General features: G+C 50.6%; 1 protein-coding gene across 1 annotated transcript in view; it reads left to right on the top strand.

Moving 5' to 3' along the window:
• Positions 1-503: 503 nt before the first annotated feature.
• Positions 504-27,640, top strand: part of LOC146237509 (voltage-dependent P/Q-type calcium channel subunit alpha-1A-like) — a 39,749-nt gene continuing 12,612 nt past the window's right edge. The window contains 5 exon segments of the mRNA XM_084685949.1: positions 504-823; positions 17,003-17,108; positions 17,200-17,339; positions 27,179-27,270; positions 27,425-27,577. Coding sequence (XP_084542075.1) covers positions 504-823; positions 17,003-17,108; positions 17,200-17,339; positions 27,179-27,270; positions 27,425-27,577 — 811 coding nt within the window.

Here is a 27,640-nt window from a genome sequence, read left to right as displayed (position 1 = left end):
CATAAAATAATCGATTTTCACGAACTGCTTAGCTTGCAGCACCCCAAAAAATCCAACCACCTATTACAACAAAACGACAGGCCACCTTTTGCGTTCCTCTCTCTCTCTCTCTCTCTCTCTCTCTCTCTCTCTCTCTCTCTCTCTCTCTCTCTCTCTCTCTCTCTCTCTCTCTCTCTCTCTCTCTCTCTCTCTCTCTCTCTCTCCCTCCCCCTCTCCCTCCTCTCCACCCACTCCCCCCCCCCCTACCCCACACACGCGCCAATGGAGGCATCTTCTCGTGCCGTGAAGATCTGAGAGAGACGGGGGGAAGACAAACGGGGAGAGACACACAGACACGGGCAGAGAGACCCGCCAGGAGCCCGTCCAGACCCCCCCCACCCCCACCCCCAGCACCTGTCCTTTACATGTGTTTAGCAGCGCGGCCGATGGGCTGTTATGTGGACTGAGCACGCTGAGAACCCACCCTGTGTGCTTCCTAACGACTGGCGTTTGGTGTCTGCAGAATGGCACGCTTCGGAGACGAGGTACCGAACAGGTACGGCGGAGGCGGCGGCGGAGGCGGCGGCGGAGGCGGCGGCGGAGGAGGAGGAGGTAGCGGAGGACCCGGCGGACAGGGGGGGCCCGGCCGCGGAGGCAGCAGGCAGGGGGGTCCTCCTGGGGGCCAGAGGGTGTACAAACAGTCGATGGCCCAGCGAGCGAGGACCATGGCCCTCTACAACCCCATCCCGGTCCGGCAAAGCTGTCTAACGGTCAACCGCTCCCTCTTCCTCTTCAGCGAAGACAACATCGTGAGAAAATTCGCCAAAAAGATCACCGAATGGCCATATCCTTTTTCACGTCCCGTCCCCCCTTCGACGTGTCGTGCCTGTTCCTCGACGAAAACCGTAGGTACTGTTTGCCTGACTGTGCTTGGTGTTGTGGAGCGTCTGGTGCCCGCCGGGTTGTGTTTTTGTGTTTGTCAGTTGAAGAAGCCGTGGTTGCCATGGTTCTTCTCAGGGCTGGCTTGGGTCTTCCGTTTTCTACGAGGGCACTTGCTGAACCCGAACCCACTCTGCTTTAGTAGTATCTGTTCTTCTGAACCTGCTACTGTAGCAGGATGGTGGTGATGGTGGTGATGGAGGTGATGAAGAGGGACACTTAGGCTTGGTTATGATTCCTGGAAGATGATGATGATGATGATGATGGATGAGGAAGTGAATGGTGACGATTAAGATGTGGATGGTGATTTTGATGTTTATTTCGCGGAGGATTTTGACTGCCAGATCACGTGTTGACGGAGCTGATTGTGATGATGTGTGTTGTTGTTGATGATCCCGTGTGTTCAACAACATCCTGGTACTACCTGGAAAGACACAAACATACACACGCCTTCGAATTTCTGTTTTGATCATGTTTAAGTGTTTAAGGAGTGGCCAATATACGTGTGTGTGCATGCGTGGTTAGCCAGTGATGTGTGTGAGTGTGTGTGCGTGTGTGTGTGTGTGTGTGTGGTGTTGCTGATGTCAGCACACGAGGGTTTAAGCACCATGCAATGAGACAGAAGAAGAGAAGCACAGATAGAGGGCAGGAAATGACTGCTGGAGTAATTATAAAACGCTGTGTGTGTGTGTGTGTGTGTGTATGTGAAGGGATACAAACTGCCTATTCATTGAAAACACTTTGTAGTCCAATAACTCTACACACAACTATGATGAACTACAACTGTCATGGGCAGATAACTCAGAGAGCAGAGGTTGTCATGGAGATCTGCTGTCTTGCCTCTCCTAGATGGCTAGTTCATGGAGTATACTGGCTAGTTAGTATCTCTAATATATATATATATATATATATATACATATGTAACCAAGGAGACCAGAACAGACCATACTGTAGTAGAACTGAATGGAACAGAATAGAGTATAACAGAATAGAACAGGCGGGAACAGAGTAACGTCAGAAATGTTAGATACTAGAACAGAACAGACCACACTCGGAAAAAAAAGGAACGTTGTGGAACATTATGGAACGTAGTAGAACAAAACAGATTATAATCCAAAGTGTTTCCATGGTGTCAGCGCCTAGACAGGATGTGATGTCACACCTGGATAACCACGGGGTCTAGGGGGTCGGGACAGTTCCAGGCTGCCAAGGGCAGTCATTCTCAAAGGGCACATTGCTCCCTGCCTGCTGCACCCCCAAGGGTGGGAGTGTGTGTGTGTGTGTGTGTGTGTGTGTGTGTATATACACACTCTCTGCCAAGACTAATCACAGTAATGTTTTAAATGCCATCGACCCTTGCCATTTAAAGGCATACAGTACTAGCCTAGAACAGCGTGTACATACACACACACACACACACACACAGATATGGAGGACTGACAGATATAACACTGATTGTTAACTGCAATAGCTGTCTGATAAAATAGTCAGGATGCTGGATTCATAATATCATTTGTATCCAGGGATGTTGATAGTTGTTTGTGTGGACTGAAATACAGCATCAAGGTGATTAAGTAGGTTTTCTAATGTCCAGGGTGGTGCAACTGGTGGGTACCTAGCAGTTTTGACGGCCCAAGAAAGACCTTCGCCATATTACCCACCTCTTCCTTACTTCCTTCCTTCCTTCATTCCTTCCTCCATCCCTAATAATCGATTCAGTCTCTTCTTTTTTTCCTCCATCCCTCTTTCCATTTCTCCCTCCCTCTCCCTCTCTCTCTCCCTCTCTCTCTCTCTCTCTCTCTCTCTCTCTCTCTCTCTCTCTCTCTCTCTCTCTCTCTCTCTCTCTCTCTGTCTCTCTGTCTCTCTGAGTTCAGTTCAGTTCAAAGGGCTTTATTGGAATGAAAAAAAAACAACGGTAGAATTACAAAAATATTCATCAGTGTAAATCGTGGCCTTATATATACTTATATTTCATACACTTACATACAGAGAGTCACACACAGCAGTTTAACATATACAACTTGTGTACAACTTGTATCCATGTTATTATTATTCAATACTCTTTCTCTCCCTCTTTTCCTCCCACTCTTCCTCCCTCCCTCTACCTATCCTCTCCCTCCCTTCTTTCCTCTTTCCCTTCCTCCCTCCCTTTCCCTCCTTTTCCTCTCCCTCCCCTCCCTTTCTTCCTCCTGTGTGGCCATCTGTTCTTGCTCCTGGTGGTCGGTGTGGTTTTCACACATTCAGCCTGGGCTCTGGACACTGCCTGTGATCATGAAAGAGAGAGAGAGGAGAGGAGGTGCGGGGAGAGAGTGATGGAGAGAGAGGGACAGGGAGGGAGGGAGGGAGGGGTACAGATAAATTGTCATTTTCACTGCTACAGGAAATGCTACTCTGTGTGTGTGTGTGTGTGTGTGTGAGAGGAGGCCATGATGATATCTGTGGCTTGCCCGAACCTTGTGTTTAAACTTCTGTATAAAGAGGGTGTTGTGTAACACGTGTCATCTCTGTGGGCTTCTGGGAACTGTAGTAAATGGTAATCGATTCAGTCTCTTCTTTTTTTCTTCTCTCTCTCTCTCTCTCTCTCTCTCTCTCTCTCTCTCTCTCTCTCTCTCTCTTTCTCTCACTCATTTTTGTGCTCTATTGAGTTCTCTCTTTATTTTTCTCTCTTACCTTAACCCCAACCCACACACAAACACGTACACACACACAGAGACACACACACACACACACAGGGGCCCATCGAGCTCAGCTGGTGGCTGAGCCTGCTCTGTCTGGTGTGGAGCAGATCAGATCAGTCACGGCTCGCAAGAGATTCTGGTGGCTGTGTGTGTTTGTGTCTGTGTGTGTATGTGTATGTGTGTGTTATGTGTGTGGGTGTATGTGTGTGTATGTATGTGTGTGTGTGTGTGGTAGTGTGCGGCAGGTGATACTGTAACACCTGTTCAGCAGGATCACTTACCTCAGGGGGCCAGGGTACACACACAATCTCTCTCTCACACACACACACACGCTCATACACAACACACACACACTGACTCCGCGCGGTCCAGTGCTTGGCATCTTCACAAAATTTCACCATTTGGGACGTTCACGGTCCAGTGTGCAATCACACACACACTGTCTCACACGCAATGGAGCACCCTCTATCCCTCTGTCCCTAACCCTCTCTCTCTTTCTCTCTGTGTCCCTCTCTCTCCCTCTCTTTCGCCCTCTTTCGCTGCCCCCCCATCTCTCTCTCTCTCTCTCTCTCTCTCTCTCTCTCTCTCTCTCTCTCTCTCTCTCTCTCTCTCTCTCTCTCTCTCTCTCTCTCTCTCTCTCTCTCTCTCTCTCTCTCTCTCTCTCTCTCTCTCTCTCTCTCTCTCTCTCTCTCTCTCTCTCTCTCTCTCTCTCTCTCTCTCTCTCTCTCTCTCTCTCTCTCTCTCTCTGTCTCTCTCTCTCTCTCTCTCTCTCTCTCTCTCTCTCTCTCTCTCTCTCTCTCTCTCTCTCTCTCTCTCTCTCTCTGTCTCTTTCCCTCTCTCTCTCTCTCTCTCTCTCTCTCTCTCTCTCTCTCTCTCTCTCTCTCTCTCTCTGTCTCTTTCCCTCTCTCTCTCTCTCTCTCTCTCTCTCTCTCTCTCTCTCTCTGTCTTTTTCTGTTTCTCTTCCTCCCTCTTTCTTTCTTTTTTTCTTTCCTTAATTCTGTGAAAGCACACCCTAAAATAAATCTTCTTTTCATAGAGGTGAAGGGGATAGAGGGTTGCTGGAGAAGAGGAAGAGAGAACCTAATGGAAGATGTGGAGGGGTGGAAGAATGAAGCGATGATATTAGAGATATGAGATTGATGATAGCCGGATGCTGAATCCTTGTTGGAGATATTGGAGATTCATTAGAGATTGTTCATTATAATAGCAGGGTGATGGGTCAGTCTGAGATATAGGGCAATATAATCTCATTAGAGATGTGGGATAGTATAATCTCATTAGAGATGAGGTAGATTGTGATCTCATTTAAAGTTTAGGAATTGTGATATTGGGATTATGGCTTCTTCTTAGAGATGTAGAGTATAATTATGTCATTAGAGATGAGTAATTATGATATCAGAATTATGGGTCCTTAGAGATGTAAGATATTGTAAACTCATTAGAGATCTAAGAATATGTGATTTAATTAGAAATGTACTGTAGTAGGTTATGATCTCATTAGAGATTTAGGATATTATGATTTCATTAGGAACGTAGTAGATTATGATCTCACTAGAGATTCAGGAGATTATGATGTCATTAGAGATATAGGAGATCATTATCTCTTTATAGATCTCATTAGATTATGACCGCAAGATTATGCCATTATCAGACATTTGGGAGATTACAACATCAGGATTATTGATCTTCTTAGTAGAGGCCTCAGGGATGTATGGAGAATGTGGTGTAATGTGATGCTGTTGTTGTCTACACTGTGTATGTGTGTGTGTGTGTGTATTCTCTAGGGCAATATACAGTCCAGCTCCTTTCATGTCCCTCTCTCTCTCTCTGTCCCTCGTTCTCTCTTTCTGTATGTCCTTCTCTCCTCTCTCTCTCTTTCTCATGGGCCTGTATGAACATTGCAAAGCTGAACTCACTGTCTCCTTCAGCTGCTAATTACAGTTTTGTTGTGTGAGTGTGTGTAACAGCTGAGAATTGCAGTAACTATTTACACACAGTGAGAAGCAGTACTGTCCAAGCACCATGTTCTGCTTGCCCTTATGACTATTCACCGTTTCCTGTGTGTGTGTGTGTGTGGGCATGTGTGTGTGTGTATGCATGTGTGTTTGTGTGTTTGTGTGTGCATGTGTGTGTGTGTGTGTGTGTGTGTTTGTGTGTGTACCCGTTGTTCCTTTTCTCTAAACGAGAATGAATATTAACATGCCCGCCTGAAGAGAAGCTTCCCTTAGAGGGGATTGAGGGAGAGAGAGAGAGAGGCTCGCTACAAAGTCTTCAGGAGAAGAAAGAAGAGACTGGGGAGAGAGAGAGAGGGAGAGAGGGAGAGAGAGAGACAGAGAGACAGAGAGAGAGAGAGTGGTGAGTGCTGAGCTTCCTTGGTGTAGAGTCAGTGATCTACATTCAATCTGCAGAATGTTAATTATTGATTGGCCCTTTGCCAGTGAGTGTGTGTGTGTGTCCGTGTGTATGTGGTGTGTGCGTGCGTGTGTACATATATCGTGAGAGATGCAATGGTGAAAGTCTGTTGAGACACACGGTAGTAGAGGAGTCATAAGGAGAGATCACACACTTTTCTATGACAGGAAAAGGCACAAAGTCAAACTCTGTTTCATCTTGTGGACATTTACTGTTACAATTTAACCATGTACAAGTGAGTGAGTGAGTGAGTGAGTGAGCGATAGTGAATAGGAGGAGGATGAAGAGAGAGCATCCAAAAGAGAGAGAGAGAAAGAGAGAGAGAGAGAGAGAGAGAGAGAGAGAGAGAGAGAGAGAGCACAGTGCACTTCCTTCGTTGGCTCCGGGTGTTTCTGAATTTTAGGCTGAGAAGGGGGTGTGTGTCCTCCCATTGATCAGGACCGAGCCACTGTTAATAGGTATTTATCCAGCTTAATGATTGGTGTGGACAGACGATGAAAACTCTAATGGTCGTCATTACTGTAATTGAGCTGTAATTGTGCATTATTAAAGGAGGATGAGAAAGGGGAGATGAGAGGAGGCAAGTGAGAGGGTGAAGGGTCTGGAGAGAGAGAGATAGGGAGAGAGGGAGAGAGAGAGAGAGAGAGAGAGAGAGAGAGAGAGAGAGAGAGAGAGAGAGAGAGAGAGAGAGAGAGAGAGAGAGAGAGAGAGAGAGAGAGAGAGAGAGAGAGAGAGAGAGAGAGAGAGAGAGAGAGAGAGAGAGAGAGAGAGAGAGAGAGAGAGAGAGAGAGAGAGAGAGAGAGAGGGAGGCCAGGCTTCACACGCAGAGATGCCTTCACTGGAGCTTCTCCTGCGCTCCTTCCCCCCTCCACCCCTCCTTCCCCCCTCCCTCTGCCCTGTAGCTGGGGCTGACTGCAGTGGGCAGAGAGGGAGGAGAAATTGAAGAGCAGATGACAAGAAAGAAGAGGGAGGGAGGACAAAAAATTGAAAGAGAAGGGGGGGGGGGATGAACCAGAGAGTGATGGAGGGAGGGCGGGTTGGGGGGGAGGGGGGAGAGAGAGAGGGAGGAAAGAGGGATGTGCAGAGGGAGGCTGAGTGTGTGTTTGATCCTAGCTGAGTTTTCTACCCTCACAACCTCTCTGGAGAACAAAACTAGGAGCCCCAAGACCGGTTTGTGCGTTTGTGTGTGTGTGTGTGTGCACGCAGGTGTGTGTGTGTGCGTGCAGGGGGTATGTTTTGTATGTGTCTGTGTGTATGCAAGTGTGTAATCTGTGTTTGTGTGTGTGTCTGCGTCTGATTGTGATTCTCCGGTGCTCAGCAGTTACTACAGCTACTTCCTGTTTCAGTGTGTCACTTGGCCACGCCAGGGGATTGGTCCAGTCACTCTGGGGAGGCGGGGCATGGGGTCAGCACAGCTGTCAGTCACCACTCAAACAGCTTGGATGCTAAGGAGGACGACTGGATTAATGGAGAGGAAATAGAGAGGGAGAGGGAGGGAGGGACTGGAGAGGAAGGAAAGAGAGGTGAACAGGAGAGGAGAGTGAAAGAGTTGGAGAGGAGAGGGGGATGGAAAGTGGTGATGGGAAAGAAAATTATAGTGACAGAAAGAGAGAGAGAGAGACAGAGAGACAGAGAGAGAGAGAGAGAGAGAGAGAGAGAGAGAGAGAGAGAGAGGGTGGAGAGGGAGAGAGAGAGACACAGAGAGAGAAATATGAAGAGAGATCGAGAGATACAGAGTATGAATAATGAAAGAGTTGGAGAGACTGTGAGATAGGCTTTTCAGGTTTTTAGCTGTTTGTTTGTGTTTGTGCTGAAGACAAACATCAGTACCTAACCATCCTGCCCTGCGCCTGTCAACCCTTTACCCTTGACACACACACACACACACACATACAGACCCAGCCTCCACACACACACACACACACACACACCGTGTGTGGCCTGATAAAACGTCTGGAGTCAGATCCCCCAGCTGTCTGTTGGCCCCTCCTCTTCTGCTGTCACCCTGTGCGTGACCTGGAAGACAACAGTAAAGGTCGAAGGTCAAGGAGGAAGGTTTGGGGTGGAGATACTGTGTCCTCATCTAGACAATTATTACCTTCACATCCATCATGCTGTCTGCTTTGCTATTGGACAGCACATACCCAACCATTTATGACCTCAGACAAGGTCTAAGACGGCCTTCACTGTTATCAGAATGTAGACTATTTAAATGTGTATTTTATGATATTTCAAATGACATACTGTATATATTTTAGATTCAAAACATTAAAAAATTAATTACAAAAACACACAACCAACCCTGCCGGTTGTTTAAAAGTATTTTGGATGTTCCGTGGGTATAGTGTGGGGTGAGCAGAGGCCTGTGGGCCCCCATGGGAGCAGAGAGCTGTGGACCCTGGGCAGAGGGCTGTGGGCCCTGGGAGCAGAGGGCTGTGGGCCCTGGGCAGAGGGCTGTGGGCCCTGGGAGCAGAGGGCTGTGGGCCCTGGGCAGAGGGCTGTGGACCCTGGGAGCAGAGAGCTGTGGACCCTGGGCAGAGGGCTGTGGGCCCTGGGAGCAGAGGGCTGTGGGCCCTGGGCAGAGGGCTGTGGGCCCTGGGAGCAGAGAGCTGTGGGACCTGGGAGAAGAGGGCTGTGCTTCTGGAAGCAGACATGTGAGAGAGCTGCTCCCCGTGTCTGACCCAGTACCGTCCACTCCAGACACAGCCCTGTCTATTAGTTGGTCAATTAGAGTATATCAGAGTTAATTAGGATGGGGCCTCTACTGCTTAGTCCAGGGTGGTCCTGGGCGTGTGTGTGTGTGTGTGTTGTTGTGTGTGTGTGTGTGTGTGTAGAGGCACCGGGAGAGAAAAGGATGGAGGAGAGTGGTGTATCTGTGAAAAATGGACTGGCATGATGTAGGTAATTATAATTACTGTGTAATCCTCTGGACACACACACACACACACACACACACACACACACACACACACACACACACACACACTAGGCAGATTCTTAATTAACTGTTTGGCAGCTGGGGAACATGGTATTGGACTAATTATTTTAGTCTCCACAGCACTCCTGGATTCAGTCTCAGAAGTCATGGTAGACAGGATGTAGAGATTGGGGTCAATACATCCTATTATTATTTAGATGGATCTTTCTTGTTAACTACTTGTGTAATGTTCCATCATAGAATAGGAATGTGGTACCTGTCAGAAAAGATTTTCAAACTCAAGATATTCATACAAACCCTGTGATGTCCTTACATAAGGAACAGTCTGTCTCTCTGACAAATAGCACAAACACAAACAAACAGCTACAAACCTGAAAAGCCTATCTCACAGTCTCTCTAACTCTTTCATTATTCATACTCTGTATCTCTCAATCTCTCTTCATATTTCTCTGTCTCTCTGTCTCTCTATCCCACCTTCTCCTTCTCTCTCACTCTCTCTCTCTCTCTCTCTCTCTCTCTCTCTCTCTCTCTCTCTCTCTCTCTCTCTCTCTCTCTCTCTCTCTCTCTCTCTCTCTCTCTCTCTCTCTGTCACACGCACACTCTACTACACCAGTGATGCGACTCCACTGCGTCATGTCAAGCCTTAAGTCTTGCCCTCCTGTGAAGTGGAACCAGAGAGCATATGCCTCTGGTGCTGTGAGAACAGTGGGGGGAAGGGATTGAGCGTGACACCACCCCTCTGGTTTGCATTGATTAGCAGCGTCGCTAGCAGGGATAACGCAATGTGAGATTAGTGTGTGTGTGTGTGTGTGTCTGTGTGTGAGAAAGAGATCTGTGTGTGTGTGTGTAGGTGTGTGTTAGTGTGTGTGTGTGTGTGTATGTATGCGGGTGCGCAAGACCTAAGTGTGTGTGTGTATGTGTGTGTGCAAAACCTATGTGTGCCTGTGTGTGTAAGTATGTGACACACACACAGAGGCACACATAGGTTTTGCACACACTCACACACACTTACACACACTTACAGGCAAAAACACAATTTTTGTGAAACTCGTTCGATTATAAACCCTCCAGGTACTGTGTGTGAACGAGCCAGACTAATAGGTAATGTTCCTTGTTTGTAATGGGTTGGTGTATGTGTGTGTGTGTGTGTGTGGAAGGGGTAGATAATTGAATTGGGATGGATAGGTAAATGACAAGGCAATGTGCATGTTTGTCTGTGCGTAAGTGAGAGCTTTTGTACCACAGTTCGGACCCCTCTCCATACACACGCACACACACACACACACACATACTCTTCCCCCATCTGACAGCTTTACCGTCACCTCACCTTGACTGCTGAACTGGCAGGTTTACATGGGATGTTACCCCAACTCATCACACACTCCTGTGTACTTGTGTGTGAGTGAGTGTGTGAGTGTGTGTGTGAGTGTGTGAGTGTGTGTGTGAGTGTGAGAGAGTGTGTGAGTGTGTCTGTGTGTCAGTGGTCGTAGATTCCACAGATTGCAGCACCATTGACATTCCATCAGATCCGCCTGGCCGAACCCCCGGACCAGCAAGGTCCGCAGAGTGTGTGTGTGTGTGTGCTGCGTGTGTGCTGCCTGACATGTGCATGTGGCCTCACTGCCTGCCTCTCTGTCTGCGGTGCACACACACACACACACACACGGTAGCAAAGCCTATGTTAAAAACGAGATGGAGGCTTCACATAGCCTGATGTAGCCCGTAGTATGTGTGTGTGTGTGTGTGTGTGTGTGCGAGCGCGTGTGTATGAACTGTTTGCAGCAGAGTGCTTCTCCTGCTGACAGTAACCTACTTTCATGGATCCCACTCACACAGAATGATAAAAATACTGCAATTCTCCCTGTACACACCCAGCCTCCTCTCTCTCCTACCCATCTCTCTCTCTCCCTCTCTGTCTCTCTCTCTCTCTCTCTCTCTCTCTCTCTCTCTGTCTCTCTCTCTCTCTCTCTCTCTCTCTCTCTCTCTCTCTCTCTCTCTCTCTCTCTGTCTCTCTCTCTCTCTCTCTCCCTCTGTCTCTCTCTCTCTCTCTCTCTCTCTCTCTCTCTCTCTCTCTCTCCTACCCATCTCTCTCTCTCCTACCCATCTCTCTCTCTCTCTCTCTCTCTCTCTCTCTCTCTCTCTCTCTCTCTCTCTCTCTGTCTCTCTCTCCCTCTCTCTTTCTCCCTCTCTCTCTCTCTCTCTCTCTCTCTCTCTCTCTCTCTCTCTCTCCCTCTCTCTCTCTCTCTCTCTCTCTCTCTCTCTCTCTCTCTCTCTCTGTCTCTGGGTGAGGCGATGCTGAGGCTGCAGATGGTCAAGCAGCTGAATTCATATAGTATGATGTGGGGAGGAGAGGGAGGTGGAAGAGGGGGGAGGAGTGAGGGGAGTTGGGGGAGAGAGGGGGAGAGAGGAAGAGAGAGGGGGAGTGAGAGAGAAAGAGAGAAGTGATTGATGCCCTGCACTAACTAAACACACAGGCAGATTGGACTAAAGATAGATGGAGAAGGGAGGAGAGAAATAGAGAGAGAGAGAGAGAGAGAGAGAGAGAGAGAGAGAGAGAGGTGGGGGGTAAGGGGTTTTGATGGCGAGGAAAGATGAAATGTGGGGATCTGGGAGAAGAGGAAGGTGATGGAGAGATGAAAATATGGCAGATTGTAAAGGAAGAGCAGGAGGGAGGTAGAGTGAGAGAGAGAGAGAGAGAGAGAGAGAGAGAGAGAGAGAGAGACAGTAGGGACACAATAAGATGGTACAAGGAAAGCAATAAAAATACATAGAAATGGTGAAAAAATAAGCTATTTTACTGGAGCTTAGACCAGACACAAAGAAGCGATGAAAGCGAAGAGATAGAAAACGAGTGCTGATTAAAGGAGGGAGCGAAGCTGCTGAGAGGAAGAAGGACATGCAGGCGCAAGCGAAGGAGGAGAAGAAGGAATGGATTTAGTGGTAAAAAGGGGATATATCCTTTCTCTCCTCTCCCTGGTCTCCTTAGCAGCCACCTCCCACACACACACACACACACACACACACACATACACGTACACACACACACACACAGTATCTTTCCTCTCTGACTCCCCACTCACTAATCCTCTTTCTCCTTTCTCACCCTCTTTCTCTCACTCTTCTCCCGCTCTCCTCTCTCTCTCTCTTTCTCTCTCGCTCTCTCTCACTCGTCCCACCTCTTCTCCCTCTCATCCTCTCCTCTCTCTTTCTTTTCAAGAACACTAGAACCCACCTCTGAGTGGTAGGTCTCCAGGGTTCTGAGCGCCAGGAAGGAACAGGCCTCAGTGCCCTGGGAAGTGTCAAACACTGTAGCGAAGACATGCTGCATGTTTTGGGGTTTGTATGTTGTTGTTACTGTTGTCGTCGTCCTCTGCTTTGCTGCATTTAGCCGTTAGCAACTGGCAGGTGTGATTAATTACACTGATATGACTCACCGCTCTGGCAATACTGTTTGTCACTCTGAAGAACTGGCCAATAAAGCACATTTGGTTTTAAATGGAAACGAGGAACAGGAAGTGCAAGAGAGAGAGAAAGAGAGTGTGAGAGGGAGAGAGAGAGAGAGAGAGAGAGAGAGAGAGAGAGAGAGAGAGAGAGAGAGAGAGAAGGACAGGAAGCTAAGAGAGAGAAGACATTTTTTTGGATTGCAAGGAAGTATCTGTGGTGAATTATCTTTCATGAAGGAGTGAGCCACTGTGCGTGTGTGTGAGTGTTTCTGCTGTGTGGCTTCTCCATACTGTAGCAGGTTAGAGTGGTGATCTGCTGTCACACACATGGAACGCTCTTACCCTGGGTTGCATCAGGGAGACATTTTGTGTGTGTGTGTGCGTGTATATGTATGTTTGTGTGTATGTCTGTGTGTGTGTGTGTGCGTGAGACCAGCTCTAGCGCCAGAATCCCAGAGCAGGTGAGTTGACACTCTAGGCTGAACTGTGCAGAAAAATGTCTTCAGGAAATGAGAGAGGAAGGTTCTGGAGGGAGAGACATGGAGAGAGAGGAACAGGGAGTGAGGCAAAGAGAGAGACAGAGAGAGAGAGAGAGAGAGAGGCGGGTAGAGAGACGTTCCCTTTTATCTGTCACGTATCTATTTATAGCGGTGCATGTGGATGAGCAGAAGAAAGAAAGGCAGGAGAGGAGAGAGCGGGAGACTAGGAGAGAGGGAGAGGAGTGAAGGAGAGTACAGAAAGGGACATAAGAGAGATTGAGAGGAGAGGAGATGAGATTAGAGGAGAGGAGAGGAGATGAGAGGAGGGGACTGGAGGGGACTGGAGGGGATGGGATGGGATGGGAGAGGAGAGGAGGGCAGAGGAGACATTACTAATTGAAGGTTGTTTTATTGGTAAGGACCTGCAGAGATGCTGTGTCACATCCAGCACTCTTCTGACTACCTGAGCAGAGAGGGATGGGGAGAGAGAGAGAGATATGGAGGGGTAGAGACAGAGCTGGAGGGGTAGAGACAAAGCTGGATGGAGAGAGATATATGGAGGGGTAGAGATATATGGAGGGAGAGAGAGCTGGAGGGAGGGAGAGAGAGAGAGAGAGAGAGAGAGAGAGAGAGAGAGAGAGAGAGAGAGAGAGAGAGAGAGAGAGAGAGAGATGGAGGGAAAGAGAGAGAGAGATGGAGGGGTAGTGCGAGGAGGGAAGGCCACGGGTGAGAAACTAGAGGGGATCAGAGGAAGAGAGGGATGGTGAGAGAAGGAGAGAGCGCAACCTAGCTAAAGGCTTTGTGTGTGTGTGTGTGTGTGTCTGTGTGTGTGTGTGTGTGTGTGTGTCTGTGTGTGTGTGTGTGTGTGTGTGGCAGCTCCTGCTGATCCCAGTACTGCAGCTTTATTTGATGAAGCTTCATTTGGTTTGATTTAGACCCTCCTCTTCATCAGCTTCCGAGCCAGGCTGAAACGCCTGGTCAGCTGAAACACGGCTGTGCGCGCACACACACACGCACACACACGCACACACACACATTTGGAAAGACACATACTCACATGCTGGGTCTTCAAGACCGAGCAAGTGTCCAGAATGTTGGTGTGTGTTTGTGTGTGTGTCGGTCGAGGGCAGTTACTGCAGGCACTGAGCCATAAAGGATAGTAGTTCCCACATGAGTCATTTAGGATGAGAGGAGGTCACTGGAGGAGTGCTGAAACAGCATGGGGCTGAACAGCCGACCACTACGATACCCCATAACCCCTGGACAGACAAAGCATGATTGGGACTTGTAGTTCTCCTCCTGAGTTGTAGTTCTAATGCTAGAGGGTAATAAGACTGGAACACACAGTGAACCACGGGTGAACGGATGGAGCCCGTCCGAGGCTGAGGTTGTGTGTTGAGATAAGGCTTTGTGTAAACACACACACACACACACACACATACACACCCTGTATCGCTTTAGGCAGGGTCAATATAAACCTAAGGTTGTAATGATGTCATTAGTGGCCTCCATCTATACATCCCCTGGAGCTCACTTCTCTTTGTCTCTCTTTCTCTCTCGTTCTCTCAATGTCTCTCTCTCATTCTTTCAGTTTCTCTCTCTTTCGTTCTCTCAGTTTCTCTCTCTCATTCTTTCAGTTTCTCTCTCTTTCGTTCTCTCAGTTTCTCTCTCTCATTCTCTCAGTTTCCCTCTCTTTCGTTCTCTGAGTTTCTCTCTCTCATTCTCTCAGTTTCCCTCTCTCTCTCATTCTCTCAGTTTCCCTCTCTCTCTCATTCTCTCTCTCTGTCTCTCTGCCTCGGTCTCTCTCTGTCTCTCTGCCTTGGTCTCTGTCTGTCTCTCTCGGCAGACATATTTTAGCTGTCTCTCTTTCTGTAATAACCTAATACACTTGCTGGCAGTACCAAGGAGAACAAGGAACAGAACTGTATGTGTGTTTTGTTGTGTGTGTGTGTGTGTTTGTGTGTGTATTTCAGAGCTTAGTACAGTAGTAAGCAGTCGTGTGGCAATGTGCTGATGCAGGATAATGCCTTGTTTAGTGTGTGTGTGTGTGTGTGTGTGGGTGTGGGTTCATTGTTTGCTTTAACTGGTGGTCTGTTGTGGAAACGAGAGATAAAAAGAAGGGGGAGGGGATGGAGGAGGGAGAGAGAGAGAGAGAGAGAGAGAGAGAGAGAGAGAGAGAGAGAGAGAGAGAGAGAGAGAGAGAGAGAGAGAGAGAGAGAGAGAGAGAGAGAGAGAGAGAGAGAGAGAGAGAGAGAGAGGTGCTCAGGGAATGGTTGTAATGACGGGTAGAGGAGAGAAGGGGTGTAGAGGCGGAGGACAAGGAAGAGGGGGTGAGGAGAAGGGAGAGGGGGGACGTGTAGAGGTGGAGGAGACGGGAGAGGGGGTTGGGTAAAGTGGAGGAATACTCAGGTCAGGGGAGATGGATTGTGGAAGTGCGGTTGTACAGGATGTATTTCGTGAGGGGTGTGTTTGTGTGCGTGTGTGTGTGTGTGCGGGCGTGTGTGTGCATGTGTGTGTGCGGGCGTGTTTGTGCATGTGGAGGGAAAATGAACGACAGACGGCTTGGAGCGCAGGTCTGGTGTTGGGAGGAGGGGAAAGGAGGAGAGAAGGAAAGGAAGAGAGGAGGAGGGGAGAGGAGAGGAGGAGAGGAAGAGTGGGTCAGGAAAATAGGATAGAGGATGAGGAAGGAAGGAAGGTTCAAGAAGAGGGTGATGGGAGGAGGTGTGAGGAGAGAGAGAGAGACAGAGAGAGAGAGAGAGAGAGAGAGAGAGAGAGAGAGAGAGAGAGAGAGAGATAGAGAGAGAGAGAAGGAGAGAGAGAGAGAGAGAGAGAGAGAGAGAGAGAGAGAGAGAGAGAGAGAGAGAGAGAGAGAGAGAGAGAGAGAGAGAGAGAGAGAGAGAGAGAGAGAGAGAGAAGAGAGAGAGAGAGAGAGAGAGAGAGAGAGAGAGAGAGAGAGAGAGACAGAGAGAGAGAGAGAGAGAGAGAGAGAGAGAGAGAGAGAGAGAGAGAGAGAGAGAGAGAGAGAGAGAGAGAGACAGAGAGAGAGAGAGAGAGAGGGAGAGAGACCGTTTGTATGTGTGTCTGAGTGTGGACCTTATACATTGAGACACAACATAATGCTCCTTGTGCAGACATCAGGATGGTTGTACTGTCTTGTACTGTACTCCCTGTGCTGTGTCCTACCTGCTGTGTATGGACAGCAGGACTCTGTGGACAGTTAGTTCTGCTTTAGTGGAGTGGGACTCTCACACTATGTCTCCAGTCTATTAGTCTAGTGTGTGTGTGTGTGTGTGTGTGTGTGTGTGTGTGAGCGTACATGTGTGTGTTTGCGTGTGTGTGCATGTCTGCCTCCGACTTTGACCTGTCTCTTCCTCTCACATCACCTCCCCAGCTGTGGACTGCCTCCTTTCCATACACACACACACACACACACGCACACACACGCACACACAACGAACCCGCCCCAAGCCACGGTGTCAATGTCAGGCTGGCATCTGGTAAACACACACACACACACACACATAAGAGGATAATGGCGGGCCAATTAGCAGCGAGGCCTGGTCTGTCTGGATCTGTCCACTCACCCCAGACCCTCCAGCTGACATTACTCAGGCCTGGTCACACACACCCTCGCTGGGCTGCAAACACACACCACGCTGCCAGAGCACATCTGTGTGTGTGTGTGTGTGTGTGTGTTTGTTCAGGCGTGGCTCACTGTTGCTTGAAATTGTGTGTTTATGTCTGTGGAGGGAGGTGGGAAGGGGCTGGAGAGGTGGGAGGGGCCTGGGGGATATGGGAGGGGCCTGGGGGAGGTGGGAGGGGCTTGGGGGAGGTGGGAGGGGCCTGGTGCTCTGGATGTGACAGCTTCAGTGTGTCACATGACAAGCAGAACACATGTCATGTGACACATGATGGATGTGTGTTGTGTATTTACCAGTTATGTAGGTTTACTTTCTGGTGAGATGTTGTGTGTGTGTGTGTGTGTGTGGGGGTATCTGCAGTTTGCACGTGTGTGTGTGTGTGTACAGTGTATGTACAATACGTGCGCGTGTATGTCTGTGTGTGTATCCCTGCGTGTGTGTTGCCGTGCCCACCGTCCTGTGCGGCCTGTATGACCCTTGACCCTAGTGCTACTCCGTTTGAGTGGATGATCCTGACCACCATCATAGCCAACTGCATCGTGCTGGCTCTGGAGCAGCACCTCCCAGACGGCGACAAGACTCCGCTGTCTGAACGCCTGGTGAGTCTCACACACACACACACACACACACACAGACACGCTCGCTCGCGCGCTCACCCCTCTCTGTGTGCGCGTGTGTTGTGTTTCTCAGGAGGAGACAGAGCCATACTTCATCGCCATCTTCTGCTTCGAGTCGGGCATCAAGATCCTGGCCCTGGGATTCGCCTTCCACAAGGACTCCTATCTGAGGAACGGGTGGAACGTCATGGACTTTGTGGTGGTGCTGACGGGGTGAGTCTGGAGGGAGGGAGGGAGGGAGGGTCACAAACACTGTGGTGGTGCTGTCTGGTTTATCTGGAGAGATGGAGAGAGGGGTGGAGGCAGAGATGGAAGGATGGAGAGATGAAGAGAGGGAGGGATGGAAGGATGGAGAGATGAAGAGAGGGAGGGATGGAAGGATGGAGAAATGAAGAGAGGGAGGGATGGAAGGATGGAGAGATAAAGAGAGGGAGGGATGGAAGGATGGAGAAATGAAGAGAGGGAGGGATGGAAGGATGGAGAGATGAAGAGAGGGAGGGATGGAAGGATGGAGAGATGAAGAGAGGGAGGGATGGAAGGATGGAGAGATGAAGAGAGGGAGGGATGGAAGGATGGAGAGATGAAGAGAGGGAGGGATGGAAGGATGGAGAGATGAAGAGAGGGAGGGATGGAAGGATGGAGAGATGAAGAGAGGGAGGGATGGAAGGATGGAGAGATGAAGAGAGGGAGGGATGGAAGGATGGAGAGATGAAGAGAGGGAGGGATGGAAGGATGGAGAGATGAAGAGAGGGAGGGATGGAAGGATGGAGAGATGAAGAGAGGGAGGGATGGAAGGATGGAGAGATGAAGAGAGGGATGGATGGAAGGATGGAGAGATGAAGAGAGGGAGGGATGGAAGGATGGAGAGATGAAGAGAGGGAGGGATGGAAGGATGGAGAGATGAAGAGAGGGATGGATAGAAGGATGGAGAGATGAAGAGAGGGAGGGATGGAAGGATGGAGAGATGAAGAGAGGGAGGGATGGAAGGATGGAGAGATGAAGAGAGGGAGGGATGGAAGGATGGAGAGATGAAGAGAGGGAGGGATGGAAGGATGGAGAGATGAAGAGAGGGAGGGATGGAAGGATGGAGAGATGAAGAGAGGGAGGGATGGAAGGATGGAGAAATGAAGAGAGGAAGGGATGGAAGGATGGAGAGATGAAGAGAGGGAGGGATGGAAGGATGGAGAAATGAAGAGAGGGAGGGATGGAAGGATGGAGAGATGAAGAGAGGGATGGATGGAAGGATGGAGGGGGAAAATTGTTGGCTGGCTCCTGATCAAGATCATGGAAGAGGGGTGGATGAACTATGAGTGGAGAGATGGATAGACTAGAATGTGTGTGTGTGTGTGTGTGTGTGTGTGTGTGTGTGTGTGTGTGTGTAAGCTCTTGGCTGGTGTCCATGGTGTCTGCAGGAGGAGCCGATCGATGACCCACTGATCAGCCCACAGATCAATACACCCTGAGAGACACACATCTGTATGTGTGTGTGTGTGTGTGTACATGTGTGCGTGTTTCTGTGTATATACATGTGAAATGCAAACGACCTTAGTTATTTCGTGCAATTCTTCCCTATATTTGCTACAGACGTGTGTGTGGGCATGTATGTGTTGCATGGATCTACGTGTGTGTGCGTGTGTGTCTGGCTGAGAGACGGTGCCGTGTGTACGTTGTTGATCTGAATATATCGAAAGCGAGCGGGAGAGAGAGACGGGTGGAGAAGGTGGACGAACGGAGACGGAGGGAAGACGAAAGGGAAAGGGGGAGGAGTCCCCCCACTGACACGGAGGAAGAGGGGGGGGGTGGGCGGAGCTGGAGACGGAGGGTGACGGAGAGAGGAGGAAGGTGGATGTGTTGGCAGAGTAGGGGAGCACGCGCCCACAGCAGAGGTCTAGTTTGACATGGAGAGAGTGTGTGTGTGATCAGGGCTTCTTCCTGTCCTCGGGGTTAGGCTTTAGGCTTTAATGAGCACACGCACGCACACACACACACACACACACACACAGGCAGGCAGGATCACAGCTGCCCTGCAGGGAGTAGCAACCAGAGCACCAGTGAAATGTCACCTCGCTGAGAGAGAGCGAGAGAGAGAGAGAGAGAGAGAGAAGGGTGGGGGAAGAGAGAGAGAGAGAGAGAGAGAGAGTAGGGTGGGGGAAAAGAGAGAGAGAGAGAGAGAGTGAGAGAGAGAGTAGGGTGGGGGAAAAGAGAGAGAGAGAGAGAGAGAGAGAGAGAGAGAGAGAGAGAGTGGGGGAAGAGAGAGAGAGAGAGAGAGAGAGAGAGAGAGAGAGGGGGGAGAGAGAGAGAGAGGACGTGAAAGAGACGGAGGAGGAGGGAGAGAGAGAAAGGGGGGGGGGTATGGGGCGGTGACAGTGATGGGATAGAGGGAGAGGAGGGACGAGAGGAAAAGGCAGGGGGAAGACAGCAGGAATCAGTGAGGCAGAGAGATGTACAGAACAACAAACAAGAGAGGGAGAAGGAGAGAAAGGGATAAGGAGTGAGACAGAAGGAGAGATAGGGAGAGAGAGAGAGAGAGAGAGAGAGAGAGAGAGAGAGAGAGAGAGAGAGAGAGAGAGAGAGAGAGAGAGAGAGAGAGAGAGATGTGCAAACAGCTTTGACAGTGGAGACTGAAGCTGCTTTTCACACTTGACTCCCTACCTCCCTCCCTCCCTCCGCTCACTGTCAGTTAGACCTGTCAGTTTGGGGTTGCCTTGGAGACCAACGTATTGTATAACCTCTAAACAGTGCACTCCTCACAAAACAATGTGTTAATTCAGAACGCACAGGGAACACACGTACAATGGGGAACGGAAAGATGGAGGGAAATAGAGAGATAGAGAGACAGACCGACCGATAAGCAGCAATAAGGAGTGAGCGAGAGAAAAGGAGGGCGAGAGGGAGAGAACTGTTGTTGCAGTGCTACTGGAGGAGAGAGAGAGAGAGAGAGAGAGAGAGAGAGAGAGAGAGAGAGAGAGAGAGAGAGAGAGAGAGAGAGAGAGAGAGAAAGGTTGTACATGACTGTGTGTCCGTTTCTCCAAGGGCTGTGGATAACAGGAGGAACAGAGAGAGTTAAGAGAAGGGGAATGGAATGAAGGAGAGATGAGTGGAGAGGTAGAATGAGGGGACTGTTCGGCTGTAGGGAGAGATGGGGAGATGATAGTGATGGATGGGGAACGAGAGAGAGAGAGAGAGAGGCTCAGGAAGAGAGAAAAGATGGGAGGAGAGAGAGAGAGAAAGGGAAAGGTTGTGATTTAAAGTGAGGGGGAGGGTGGGTGTGCGTGTGCGTGTGTGTGTGTGCGTGTGTGTGTGCGTGTGTGTGTTGCAGTAACCTGTTTTCACTGCTGCAGATGATCAATCACTCAGTGTAGCCTTGAAACACAGGCTTACCGTACACATTTCACATGCACACACACGCATGCAGACACACACATGCGCACACACACATGCACTCACACACACACACATAGAGTAAATCACTATGCATGGCCTATATACATGAACATATTCTCAGAGTTGAGTATCTAGAGATACATTTCCATATTCATAGACACAGGAAATGATGTGTTTACAGGATCTGCAACCTTAAAACTGCTTCACCATCATACTGCAGTCTGCATCATACATCAAGCACCCAGTGTGTTCCTGCTCCGTGTGTGTGTGTGTGTCTGTGAGATAGTGTCTACATGTGTGTGAGTGTACATGTGTGTGTATGTGTCTGTGAGAGTGTAGGTTTGTGAGAGTGTGTGTTTGCGTGAGTGTGTGTGAGTGTGAGTTTGTGTGAGTGTGTGTGTGTGTGTGTGTGTGTAGAGATGGGCCTGTCTGTAAATAGAAATCAAAGCTGCAGGCAGGAGTGTGGAGGAGGAGGCATTTTATCTTCAAAGTGCAGCACACACACACACACACACACACACACACGCACACACACACACACACGCGCACACACACACAAAACACAAAGAACACTCTGCTTAAAAACAGATAGATATTTCTTAGTTACATAGTATGATGTTTTCGCTGGGTGTTTTAACACAAGCTAGGTCCGTCTTACAGGGTGTGTGTATGTGTATGACTTGGTAAAATGTGTGTTAAAACTTTCTATGATCAGTGATAGTGATGGCTGCCTGTCTTTGTGTGTGTGTGTGTGTTTCCACGCTATGAGTCGTGACTGAGCCGGCTGCCTTGTCCCTGTAGTGTGTGTGTGTGTGTGTGTGTGTGGTGACTTCATTCTTGGCACACACTCTGGAGAAAGGCAGATATTAACGAGGAGAAAGGTAAAGGGAACAGAGGAGAGTAAAGGAGGGAGACAAAAGCACCGCGTAGACACACACACACACTTACAGGGACAGTAGTCTAGCTGTCTGGTTGGTATGCATGACAACCCATCCATCGATTTGGAATCCTCGGCATCACCTCCCTCTTATGATGTCACTCAGCAAACGCAGACGTCCTCTGGAAGGGCTATCTAGGTCACACTGCAGACACACACACACTACACAGGCTGAAGACACGCCCTCTTCACACACACACACACACATTCAATGGGAGTGTTTGAAGTCGTGCAGTCATTGTCTGAGTGTGTGTGAAGCATGTCACATGGTGTGGCAGGGCTGGTCACATGGTGTGGTAGGGTTGGTCACATGGTGTGGCAGGGCTGGTCACATGGTTTGGCAGGGCTGGTCACATTGTTTTGTCTTGATTGATCCAGAGAGGGGAGGGGGTGCAGGAAGACGAGAGGATGGTGGGTTGGATAGAAGAAGGAGTGAGGGATAGATAGATAGAGAGGAGTGAGGAGAGAGGAGAGAGGGAGGGAGGGATAGAGAGGGAGAGAGAGGAGAGAGGGACAGGGCCACCTGTGTGAATATTGTCTCTCTGCCATGTCTTCCATTATCATTATTACTCTGCAGTCACTTACACTCTCATCTCTCCCCTATACACCAGCACGCACACACACGCACACACACACATACTCGTTCAGCAGGTTGTGTCCTCTGTGAAGGCCAGCGCTTCCTCTGGTCACTAACACAGCGACGAGAGGATGGAGGGATGGGCTGTCGTTCAAACCAGAGGGACAGAGAGTTATACCAGGGCGAGAGAGAGAGAGAAAGAGAGAGTGGAAGAGAAAGAGAGAGAATCTAGATATAAAGAGAGAACAAGCCCCTTTCTCCCCTCACTGCCCCGGAGTGTAGGATTAGCAGAATGGAGGAAGAGAGGAACGACAGAAAGGGAGAGAGAGGGACACGGAAAGAGGAGAGAGAGTGGACCCTGGCAGGTAGAGGGAGGGCGCTGTGGTGAGCAGGAGAGGCGAAGGGAGGGAGGGAGGGAGGGAGGGAGGGAGGGAGGGAGGGAAGGAGGGAGGGAGGGAGGGAGGGAGGGAGGGAGGGAGGGAGGGAGGGAGGGAGGGAGGGAGGGAGGGAGGGAGGGAGGGAGGGAGGGAGGGAGGGAGGGAGGGAGGGAGGGAGGGAGGGGGGGGGTTCGTTGGAGTGACGGGGGTGGAGGGAGAGGGGAGGGGAGGCAGGAGGGCAGGTGGAGTGGAGTGGAGTGGGGAGAGGAGGGAGGGAAGAGACAGAGCCCATCAGCTGAGTGTGGGCTCTCTGCTGAGATCAGCAGTAACGAGGAGAGAGAAGATGATGAGAGGGACGGAGGGATGAAAGGGGGGCTGAGACATTGAGAGGGCAGGAGAAAGGGAAGGGGTGTTGGAAAGGAATGACGATAGAGAGAGAGAGAAAGAGAGAGGTAAGGAAGGAGGGGGTTGTCGGAGGTACAGAAAACAAAAAAAGAGTGTCTTTGATAAAGTGGGAGGGTGAGGGTTGATGACATAAGCTCGTGGAAAAGACCATCCACCCCCAGGGTGATGGAACCATTACAATCCTGCCCCCCCCCTCTCAGGAAGACAGATGGACTCTTCCAATAAGGGGAAGTGATTGGGGTGTACCATCTCACTAGTAGTAAGCGGGGGTGGGTGGTGACATAACGGTCGTAAAGGGCTGGTTAATAGTCCACATCAGAGGAAGAAAGAGGGAGGGAGAGAGAGAGAGAGAGAGAGAGAGAGAGAGAGAGAGAGAGAGAGAGAGAGAGAGAGAGAGAGAGAGATAGAGGGGAAAAGGCAGGGAGAGAGAAGACAGTTTGAATCTTGTCTATTTGATCATAAACTAACAAAACAATACTGATGTTTTTGATGGAAGATATTTGTAAAATTCTGCGTATATTCTGCATATAAACCCTGGATTTTGCGTGTGTGAGCGTGTGTAACACGGTGATACATGTTACCTCGTGAGTGGGTTAGGACTCAGTATGAAACAGTGAGGGGACAGGAGTTCACACTGTGCCAACACATGGTGCTCCTTCACACACACACACACACACACACACAGACACACACAGACACACACGACACAGACACACACAGACACACACGACACAGACACACACGACACATGATACAGACTCACTCTCGCACAGTATTCAGTATTGGCAGACCGATGCATACTGTATTCGCAGACATATGATGAGGGAGCTAATGTGTGTGTGTTAGCTCTTCACACAGTATCCTGGGCTGAATAAAAAAGAGGGTTGGGGTGGAGGGGGGGGGGTTAGGTGTGTGTGGGTGAAAATCAATCGCTAGGAGACCCTCTCTCGGCCCCCGGTTGCCGCGGCAATGCCGAGATTCCATCAATGAGCGAGGGCTCCGTTGCCACGGCAACGGTTATGAATGAGAGCAGGTTGGTTACCGTGGAGACTTCGCGGAGAGAGGGAGGAGAAATATATATTTTATTTTTTTTACAAAAAGAGGAATCGCCGGTTGCCATGGCGACGCCGCGAATGGGGAGAGACCTGGGGCGAGGGGAAGGTGGCGAGGGACCTCCGAGCGCCCGCCTTCATCCTCCTCCTCCTCATCCCCCTCATCCTCCTCCTCCTCATCCCCCTCATCCTCCTCCTCCTCATCCTCCTCATCCTCATCCCCCTCATCCCCCTCATCCCCCTCCTCCTCATCCTCCTCATCCTCATCCCCCTCATCCTCCTCATCCTCATCCCCCTCATCCCCCTCATCCTCCTCCTCCTCATCCTCCTCATCCCCCTCATCCTCCTCCTCCTCATCCCCCTCCTCCTCATCCCCCTCCTCCTCATCCTCCTCATCCCCCTCCTCCTCATCCTCCTCATCCCCCTCATCCTCCTCCTCCTCATCCCCCTCCTCCTCATCCTCCTCATCCCCCTCATCCTCCTCATCCCCCTCATCCTCCTCCTCCTCATCCCCCTCATCCTCCTCATCCTCATCCCCCTCATCCCCCTCATCCCCCTCATCCCCCTCATCCCCCTCATCCTCATCCCCCTCCTCCTCCTCATCCTCCTCCTCCTCCTCCTCCTCATCCCCCTCCTCCTCATCCCCCTCATCCTCCTCCTCCTCATCCTCCTCCTCCTCATCCTCCTCCTCCTCATCCCCCTCCTCCTCATCCCCCTCCTCCTCATCCTCCTCATCCCCCTCCTCCTCCTCCTCCTCATCCCCCTCCTCCTCATCCCCCTCCTCCTCCTCCTCCTCATCCCCCTCCTCCTCATCCCCCTCCTCCTCATCCCCCTCCTCCTCATCCCCCTCCTCCTCCTCCTCCTCATCCCCCTCATCCTCCTCCTCCTCCTCCTCCTCCTCATCCCCCTCCTCCTCCTCCTCCTCATCCTCCTCCTCCTCCTCCTCCTCATCCTCCTCCTCCTCCTCCTCCTCCTCATCCTCCTCCTCATCCTCCTCCTCGCCCGCTGTTGTTGTCTGACTGCAGAAGCGGGGAGCAGAGAGACATTGCTGACAGTCTGTCTGGCTCCTACAGTACCATCACTGTCACCACAGGGTGTGTGTGTGTGTGTGTCTTGAGGGTGTGTGTGTGTGTTGAACGTGTGCGGTTGATTGGCAGGTGTTCCCTGCCACAGAGAGCCCTTGTCAGCACTGCTTGTACACCTCTTCTCTCCCTGTGAATCCCCAGGTTCCCTCCCTCTGCATTACACCTTGTCACACACACACACACGGTTATATTTTCTCTCTCTGCGGGAGTCTCTCTGGAGCAGAATGTACGTCGCTCTCCTGTGACACACAGTTGTAACACTGTCTTTCAATCTGCATTTCTCTCCCTGTCCCTCCCTCCCTCCCCTCCCTCTCTCTCTCCTCCTCTCTCCCTCTTTTTCCCCTTCCCCCTCTCTGCCTCTCTCCCCCTCCTCCTCCCCTCTCCCCCTCTCTCCTCCTCTCTCCTCCCCTCTCCCCCCTCCTCTCTCCTCCTCTCTCCCCTCCCCCCTTCCCTCCCCTCTCCTCCTCTCTCCTCCCCTCTCTTCCCCTCTCCCCCCTCCTCTCCATCCATGTCCTTCATGGAGAGGGTCAGTGTCCTCCCTGGACGACCCTCTCGCTGCTCCCTCCGGTGGTGGGTGGGTGCTAGTGCAGGGGTTGCCCAGCCGTTGCTATGGGAAACTACTGCTCAGTGTTCGGGGCTGGATGGTGAGACAGGGGAAGAGCCTGTGTGTGTGTGTGTGTGTGTGTGTGTGTGTGTGGTGGTCTCTGTCTGCTGATCAAAGGCTGAGGAGAGAGGAGCAGATGTTTCAGCCCTCCTTCGCTCCGTAACTCCATCCTTTCATCCTTACATCCTTCCACCCATCCCTTCATCCCATTTTGTCCTCTCTTCTTCACATCTGTGGGAGTTTTTTTTTAGCATACCCCCTAAAAATATCTCTCTCTTTCCATCCCTCTCTCTCTCTCTTTCCGTCCCTCTCTCTCTCTCTCTCTTTCCATCCCTCTCTCCCTCTCTCTCCCAGTGTCTGGCCAGTTCTATATCTCATCCAGTGAATGGCTGGCCCCCTGCATCATAGCTGCTAATGAATAGGCTTTTACTGGAATGAGCAGCCTGGAGAGGGAGGGAGGAGAGAGAGAGAGGGAGGCAGGAAGAGAGGGGGGGGGGGCAGGAAGAGAGGGGGGGGGGGTGGGAGGAGAGAGAGGAGGGGGAGCAGGAAGATGGTGTGCCAAAACTTGACCTCATCTTTTTTTTAAGTGCTGAAGAATTCTTGTTCATTTTCTGTTTCTGGTCTCCGTGTGTTTTCTAAGATGGATGTTTACTTTCTATCGACAGAGACGGTCCAGTTAGGGAATCTCCTCTTGTCTCTCCCATACTCTCTTTATACATTTATCTCTCCCTGTCCCTTTCTCTTTCGCTTCCTCCCTATCTCTCTCTCTCTCTTCCTCCTCCCACCCCTCCCTATCTCTCTCTCTCTCTCTCTCTTCCTCCTCCCACCCCTCCCTCATTCTCTCTCTCTCTCTTTGCGTCACGCGTACGTGACCGGTTCCTCGTTAGTGTGTTAAGGGGTGCTCCCCCTCTCTCTCTCTCTCTCTCTCTCTCTCTCTCTCTCTCTCTCTCTCTCTCTCTCTCTCTCTCTCTCTCCCTTCATCTCTCTCTCTCTCTCTCTCTCTGTCTCTCTTTCTGTCTCTCTCTCTCTCTCTCTCTCTCTCTCTCTCTCTCTCTCTCTCTCTCTGTCTCTCTCTCTGTCTCTCTTTCTCTCTCTCCGACCCCGCACAACCACCCCCTCCTCTCTTCTCCTTTCCTCTCCTCCCTCCACCTTCGCTCGGTGGATGGCCCTGTCTCCCACGCAGGAAGACAGAGGATTGACTTTTCCTCCACCCTGTGTGGTTGCCGTCGCACACAGCCGTCAAGGAGAGACCGAGAAAGAGAGACGTTGTGGAGAGGGGGGAGGGGGAAGGGGAGGAGGAGGATGGAGATGGGAGGGGAAAGACGCAGAGACACAAGTAACGATCATAGGCGTCGACAGTCTCTCCTTTACGTGTGTGTGTTTTGTGTCTAATAAAGAAGAACGATTTGTTGTGAATGTGTGGTATTGCACATGCACCTTTCTCCTGTTAATCCATACTGTTTCTACCTTCCTCTCTCTCTCTCTCTCTCTCTCTCTCTCTCTCTCTCTCTCTCTCTCTCTCTCTCTCTCTCTCTCTCTCTCTCTCTCTCTCTCTCTCACCCTCTCTCTCTCTCTCTCTCTCTCTCACTCTCTCTCTCCTTGTCGCTCTCTCTCTCTCTCTCACCCTCCAGAATCTTGTCTACAATTGGTTCTGACTTTGACCTGAGGACACTAAGAGCTGTCCGGGTGCTGCGACCTCTGAAACTGGTGTCAGGGATTCCCAGTACGTAGACCTGTGTGTTGGTGTCTGTGTGTGTGTGTGTGTATGTGTGTCTGTCTGTGTGTGTACGCACACACTTTCCCTCCCTCCCTCTCCTGACTGTCTGTCCTGTGCATACGTTGTCTCTCTGTGTGTGCGCGTGTCTCTCTCCCTCCAGGCCTGCAGGTGGTGCTGAAGTCCATCATGAAGGCCATGATCCCGCTGCTGCAGATCGGCCTGCTCCTGTTTGTCGCCATCCTCATGTTCGCCATCATCGGCCTGGAGTTCTACATGGGCAAGTTCCACACCACCTGCTACGACATCGCCACAGGTAAGGAGGCGCCCCTTCGGCGTCCTCTCTCCACTTTCCCCCCTCCTCCTCCTCTCCATCCCT

This window comes from Hypomesus nipponensis, chromosome 21 (genome assembly GCF_054491055.1).
Source record: "Hypomesus nipponensis isolate SF chromosome 21, ASM5449105v1, whole genome shotgun sequence".
Lineage (NCBI taxonomy): Eukaryota > Metazoa > Chordata > Actinopteri > Osmeriformes > Osmeridae > Hypomesus > Hypomesus nipponensis.
Note: the sequence above shows the minus strand (reverse complement) of the source record. Positions and strands in the feature narration are given on the sequence as shown.